General features: G+C 42.9%; 1 protein-coding gene across 1 annotated transcript in view; it reads right to left on the reverse strand.

The window, feature by feature from the left end:
* Positions 1-939: 939 nt before the first annotated feature.
* The window catches only part of T265_05325 (hypothetical protein), a gene marked incomplete at both ends in the record, with an annotated part of 56519 nt that continues 50310 nt past the window's right edge, over positions 940-7148 (reverse strand). The window contains one exon of the mRNA XM_009170308.1: positions 940-1522. Within this exon, the coding sequence (XP_009168572.1) occupies positions 1241-1522 (282 nt within the window). The remainder of the gene's footprint in view (positions 1523-7148) is intronic.

Below are 7148 nucleotides of genomic sequence, written 5' to 3' on the forward strand. Positions count from 1 at the left end.
ACAAGTGCGCAGCTGTTCTCCGAAGCTTACTTATATTTCAGGAACTATGCAAGAAGGCAATCAAAGGGAGAAGTTTGTCCACAAGGGGCACGCAATTTTTCATGCGTAATCCTTGGACCCGAAGGCAATTCATATTAGAAATCGATTAAAACTGACTGAGAGTTTACTCTCATGCATAAGACCTATTAAAAAGGATCTAAAACTGACTGAGAGCTTACTCTCGTGCATAAGACCTATTTAGGAAGTATCTATTTTCACATCTGGGTGTTTGAAAATCAGCGACGTGCATACTGACCTGTTCCGGATAATCCCAAAATGATGTCAGTCTTTTACTGAAATACACTCACTATCGAATTCACACGAAAAAAGGGTTTATTGGAACTCGGGATTGCGTCTGCCTTGGTGACTTCAAGTAGGACTGGTCGTGCGCTATCGAAGACTTTTTAGAAACTATCAGGAAGGTCAGATTCCTGAAAGTAACCTCAGAACGCCCGAAACCTACCGAGACCCTAAAACCCCACCAAAATCTCAGTAAGAAAGCCGGCAAGGGTCCAGGTCAGTCAATCATTCAATCAATTGAACAAAAGCCAATGAGTCCTCATGCACGCCACAGAAGCACGATTGAATGTAATCAGCGTTCAGGCATTTCATGGAGGCACGATCGATGATGACTGGTGTTCACCAACGCCTATCAGACAAACTGGATCAATATCATTGCGCCGTTGTGACTTTTGCTCTCACATTCGCACGCATTCACTCGCTTGTTCGGAATATAGCTGTTGTGTTCCATTCTGTGGGTCTTTTTTTCCGGCACTAGGCACTGGAGCGGGTCAGCAGCAGGTACCACTGATTGGCGAATCAGCAGATATAACAGAAACCCTATGAGTAGTGTGATTCATCAAGAAAAGTACTCTCTTCTTTCCGTTTTTGGTTAGATTACTTGTCTCAAAATATGAATCAATAAGCATAGTTTCTTGTCTTGGAGACATCCCTGTGTTGCATAACAGAAGTAACTCACGAATTATCCAAAAAGTGTTTTATTTGGCCATCATTTCAACTGTGGTCAAGCCCATTTACAAAGGCTGAAAGCGTAAGGGGTATCTTACTCATGATGGTACCTAAACTGAACAAGTTGACCGGGAAGCAATGCTTGGAATATCTCTGAAACTTATTCAGGGGTAAGAATATTGAACAGCAGGATTAGGGGGCTTGGTATACCCAAGATTACTGACTTCAGTGCTCAAAACTGCATTGCGTGCGGTTTGTCATGTTTACTTAGGGAAAATAAGGACCTCAGATATTTTATTAGCATTCGAGAGTCTGCATGTGCTTTGATACATTTACAAACCTCTTCGTCTATGATTCGCTGGTCTTCTTTTCGTTCTTCATTGGGGACAAACCGTTTGCTTTCAACCGAATCAGATGTGCCACTCAGACCCAGTTGAACGTCCAAGTTATGCTTTTTGTCCAACTTCTTCCGAGCAAAGTACTCCTTTGAATGCACACGCAGAGGAACTTTGAACTGTGGAAGACGAGAAAGAAGAATGATGAACGGTGAGGATATTGTGAAAGTTCTAGAAACCTTCAAGCAGAACATCAGGTTGATACAAACTCGGAGACTGTGCCTACCTGACGAGCTCCGAGAAGGGCGAAACCGGTCGTGGGCTGTCGAAGAGTTTTCAGCAAACTTTTCTAGAAATATTGTTTAATTCTTGCTTGAAAATAATCTGTACAAACGACGATTTTTTAGATATGAGGTGTCACACAAATTAAATGACATGTACGCTTCAAGATTATGGATATTAATACTGAGTATTGGAACTTTTCTACCTGGATACCGCGATTTAGCATATTAGCAGGAAATGTGAAAGTATGTCTCACAACAGCTGGTAACCTTCTTAAAAAGATCAAGGTTTCCTGTGAAAGTTTGTCAGCTGCAGTTGAACGAACGTAGAAGACATGTGTTCAACTGATTACCAGTGTGACTACGATTTTCTACACGTCGAGTTGCACAGAGTGCATGTTCGTTCAGAGTCCTAACATTGTATCAAAGACTGTGAAAATTCGAAACTCGGACCGTTTGGATCAACGCGGACACGTCGTTGTGACTGCATAATTGAAACACAGAATCAGCACGTAACCAACAGGTTTTGTTGTCACACCGCGAAAACAACGTGTCACTCACTGTTGAAACCCGCGCGAAAATCAACTGGTGTAGATCCACGTTTGTATATTGATGCAGAACTTCAAGAGTAATCTCTCTACGAGTAAACACTGTCACGTATCACGCGAATTTGGAAAACTTTTCATATTTTTTATACCGTTTAGTTACTTCGCAAAAGGTAAGATGAGTGGAAAAAGTTAAACAGATTTCAAAGATGTGTTAATGCAGACAAATGAAAGCACATGCGATGCGAGCTGGGTGCACCGGATGACGGTTCTTTTTGAGGGAGAGGGTACGCACTGACGAATACACTTATTCCGAACAATTTCCGTTGCTGGTGTTGCTAATTGTTGTTCTCCGTCTTTGAAAGCAGTAATTGCAGTATCCGCACATCAAACGGCTGTCATTGATTAGATCGACCCGGTCAGAACAATGAAGTGTACAGGTTCGTTTTATTTTGAGCATAACTAATTCAGTAAATATCGGCAAGAAAGGCTGTTTGAAACAACGTCTCTCAACTGCAACGGCGCTGAGTAATCAGTGGACAATCCCTTGTTACACACAGACTGCTATGTCTTTTTGGTGGGAAGCACAGTGTGTGAATGATTCTAACATAAAGTGTTGTACAAAAATTGGTGTTACTACATTCTCCGAACTTTCTGGCAACAGAGATTCCGTGCTTATCTCCAGGCGCTTCGGATAATCGCAGTCAAACAAATGCTTGTTCTAACATGAACATCGCCTCAGGTGGAGTCCGAGCTATATGGCAGCACATGTTCGTGGGAACTCAAAATCAGCCAAAATTTCTAATGCTTTGAGGACAACAGCCTTAGTGCCTGAATTTACAGCTTTATTTCTTGAAACCGTAGAAAAACCGGTGTTCCATACTTATTAGGATTCACTAGCAGTGCATACCTTACGAAACTCCAGTAGCCAGTTTCCAACCCGGATGGTAGTTTAAACATTTAACCGTTCGGTCACTATCGGGTGATCCGTAACTTGACGAGCCTAAGCAGAATTGGGCGCTTCTCTTCTTTTTCGGAGTGGGTTGAAGAAGAACGAAAAAACAAGAGGAGAACTTCCATGAGTTATGGGGTTTTTTGCTGACACGCTGGTCTTGTACAAACAATCCAGGCTCCGGTTTACTGACTCACGTGTGACCATTATTCTCTACGATGGCCGTGTTGCTGTAACCAGGATATGATTCACATACCAGCGCGTAGGGTTGACACGTTTCATTTCGCTGTGATACTTGACTTCCTTGTGTGGTCTACTTCGATATGACCGTTATTCAAAGTGGGAAGAGTAGGACGATAGCCCACTCTAAGCGCACCAACCCCCTAAATGTTTACAAAGATGTAACACATGATATGCAGGACATGAGGTTGAGGGAAACTCGGGGACTGCGCCTATCTGATGAGCCCCAAGAAGGGCGAAACAGGTCGTGGGCTGTCGATGGATTTTCAGCAACCTTATGAGTAGTACATTACAAATATACGTGTATCGCGATATTTCAAATATCGTAACGACTGAAACATGAGGCGGCCTGGTGCAGCACATTCAGTTGCCTGAGAACATCATAAACGAGAGATTCAGCTGGGTTCCAGGTGAGTCTCTCGAAAGAACCAAATTAGTTTGCAAATGAGTGTATATTAGCTAATTTCGTGCAATCTGTTTTCAAGTAGAACATAAGGTTGAGGGAAACTCAGGGACTGCGTCTATCTGATGAGCCACAAGGATGGCGAAACCGGCCCTTGGCTGTCGACGAATTTTCAGCAACCTTATGAATAGTACATTACAAAAATATGCATTTTACTTTGGTTTTCTTTACATTTTAAGCTAGTTGTGTCAAATTAGAATTTCGTTGTTTGCAGTGGCGTTTCTGAATTTGAGGAACGCGGACTCCATACATTGGGTTAATAAAAGCGGTTCATGAATTAAAGTGGAAGATACAGTTACAACGCTGTACTCCCGTGAACTGGGTGACTTCTTTGGATACGGGTTGCGTTCAAATGACTTGCCCAAAAACCGGAGACAAGTGACGGATCAAATAACATTCAATATACCATTAGGGAACATATGTGAAACTATATGTATTGGTGGGTATCCAAAAAAGTCTGTAAAGCTGTGCTTTCTTTATGATGCACCCTGAGAGGGGAGAGGCATTTCAAGTGTAAATCCTAGCTGTGTCGGTTACTGGAAGTTTGCTCTTCTGAGTCACATGGTACCGCTATACATTCACAACACGAATGCATACATTCCATTGTTCCGCGGTTCCTCACTATGACAAAACAGTGAATTCAAACAACCATATGTTTTTCCGATGATAGCATTTGATTTGAGTCGGTTAGGCCATCAGTTCGAGAATCATGAGCATCGAAGAACTTCTAGTAACTTTGTAAAATGACCAGGCACTGTTACATTAGAACCTGTTACATTCGAGGTTCAAAATAAGCCCATGCTTCGATTTTCAATACACGCGTATAAACTCCCACAGTTTGTGTGTAATTTATCACTCACGCACCCGATATTCCACCCACGGAACCCGCTCAGACCACGTTCCGTGACGGACGGAAAGTTCTGCCTGTAGCATTCCGACAAATATCCCATGGCTGTTCGACCAATAGATCATAATGTTTGTGAAACCCCGCGAAAATCAATAGGACTCTACCCGCCAGACAAACAGTTTGTTTGTTCATTTGCTACTTTCTTCCACAAGTCGATCGCAGATTAAACTGTGGACATGAAAACAGTCAGGCTCTCCAACTTTTCCAAAACATCTGCCGTACACAAAAGTAGGGAAGAACTGATCTGTTTTTAGCGAAAAAATCAATTGGCTTGACTGGTTGACTGTTGACTGGTGTTCAAGCCATTGGGAACAGCAAACAGCCAACCCATTTCAAAGGGTTTCCATCTCAATCTCTGGTTTTATTTCCTCTCAAGGGTGAATTGGAGTTGTTGCAAGTCTGATGATTAAGGGAACGTTCATGATGAACTTCAAGAGGAATTGGGTATATGAAGATGAAGATAGTAATGACTATATAGGACCCTAAGACATTTAACTTTTAGGCTTACATTTGTAGTTCAGTTGCCCAGACCAGGCTGGTGGATCTCTTTACGCCAAATACAGTAGTAAACTTTGTAACAGGGTTTCTCCTATGCCACCAAGATTGATCATCCATTTGAGCCTAACCACCACGTAGAGCCCACTGTGTAACGGTGTATACTGCTCATGAAATATGCGAGTAGTATGTGATTTCTCGCAAATCCGCTTCAAGTGAGATTTATTACGGAATTTGTGAAGTCATATTGTAGCCTTTGAGTGATAGTCATTGAGTATCCAGGAATGTTCCGGAAGACGCGTTCGAGAAGAAGACAGATACACAGTTTTTACAAACTGTTCAGTTGGTGTTTTCCAATAAATAACTCCGCAGCAAAGGCCTTCCTTTCAACTGTTCGTCTTTTTCAACTTCCAGCTAGTATACGAATAAGTAGTATCACAGTGTGTTCATGCACGAAAAAGCCGGGCCAGTTAATCAGTTCAGTTCTCCGAAAGCCGTGGATCTAAGACGGAAACTTGAGTCAGGTGCAACTGTTGTTTCAATGACACAGTCTGTGAATCCGAAACAAAAACCTGTATAATATAGAATATCTAATCTAACCAGTCAAGTGTAGAATACTCTATCGAGCTGTTTGTAAGCCGAAAAAAGCTTTGAACGGTTATCGCACTTTTACCCATTACAGCTGGATTTGATTAAGTTTCGATCGTCATACCACAGCACATCATCGAAAAATCTGCGATGTCGGTAACCACGGTCACTTTGATCAACAAGCAACCTCTGCTGCTCATCATCATCATCATCACTGTCACCTGTAAGAACCGCGTACTCGTCGTACAGTGGTTGTAGCTGCCGCAGTTTCGTTCACCGGTGATTTGGGGGGAGGGGGATAGGTAGCTGCGCATTGCACGCGCGAGCTGGTAAATTGGTGCATAAATCCAGCACTGTCAGTGGGCTGTCAAATGGAGGGGGGTTGGAAAAGGAGCTATGCATTGAAGGCAATAGCTTGGATGTACGAGCGCCATTGAGGGCACGACTGGGCCATGTCTGAGAATGTCTCCAGCCATTGATGTGGCCCGTCTCGGATCCTCCATCCTGGAAGACGGCAATTACCAGCGCAGCTGGGTTTGCTGGTAATGGCTTCTGTACTTCGCTGCCAAGTCATTGCTTGACCGCTTCCGGATCTCTTCCATCCTTCACGTGGTTGGGCGAAAAGAGCGCTTCGAGGAATTCGGTCGACTGGCATACGCAACACGTGGCCAAGCCAGCGCAACCTGTGCAGTGTGATCAGTTCATCTATCTATCTGCTGCTGCTACACATCAGCGCAGTTTTCAGGATATTTCGGAGTTATTTTGCCATGTCTAATCGAGAACGTACTGAAACTTCAATAACAACTAAAGAGAAGGGAAAACAAATCGTGTGTTCTGTAAATTTAGAACAGTAGTGTCAACGAGACGAATGGTTGTTTCAATCTGCAAGTTGCAATCGCCAAAGGACGTTTTCAGATGAACGCTATTTGCTATGCTCAACAATGCATCAAGCGTATCCGCTGAGCTGACGTGAACTCTGCTCTAAACTTTCGAAAAATTCTTAATGACATTTTCACGTGTAAATAGAGGCGCTGATCTGTATGAGCCTAAAACATCTTTTCGTTTCTCAGAAATACACTCATTTGCAAATTAATTTGGTTTTCACGAGAAACTCAACTGAATCCCTCGTTTATGATATTCCACAACTGAATATGCAGCACACAGGCCGCCTCATGTTTCACTTGGCACGATATTTGAAATATCGCAGTATATTTTCACAAAAGAAATTACTCACAAGGTTGCTGAAAACGTTTCGACAGCCCACGACCGGTTTCGCCCTTCTTGGAGCTCATCAGGTAGGCACAGTCCCCGAGTTTCCGTCAACCTTATGATCT

Source organism: Opisthorchis viverrini, assembly GCF_000715545.1.
Source record: "Opisthorchis viverrini unplaced genomic scaffold opera_v5_98, whole genome shotgun sequence".
Classification (NCBI taxonomy): domain Eukaryota; kingdom Metazoa; phylum Platyhelminthes; class Trematoda; order Opisthorchiida; family Opisthorchiidae; genus Opisthorchis; species Opisthorchis viverrini.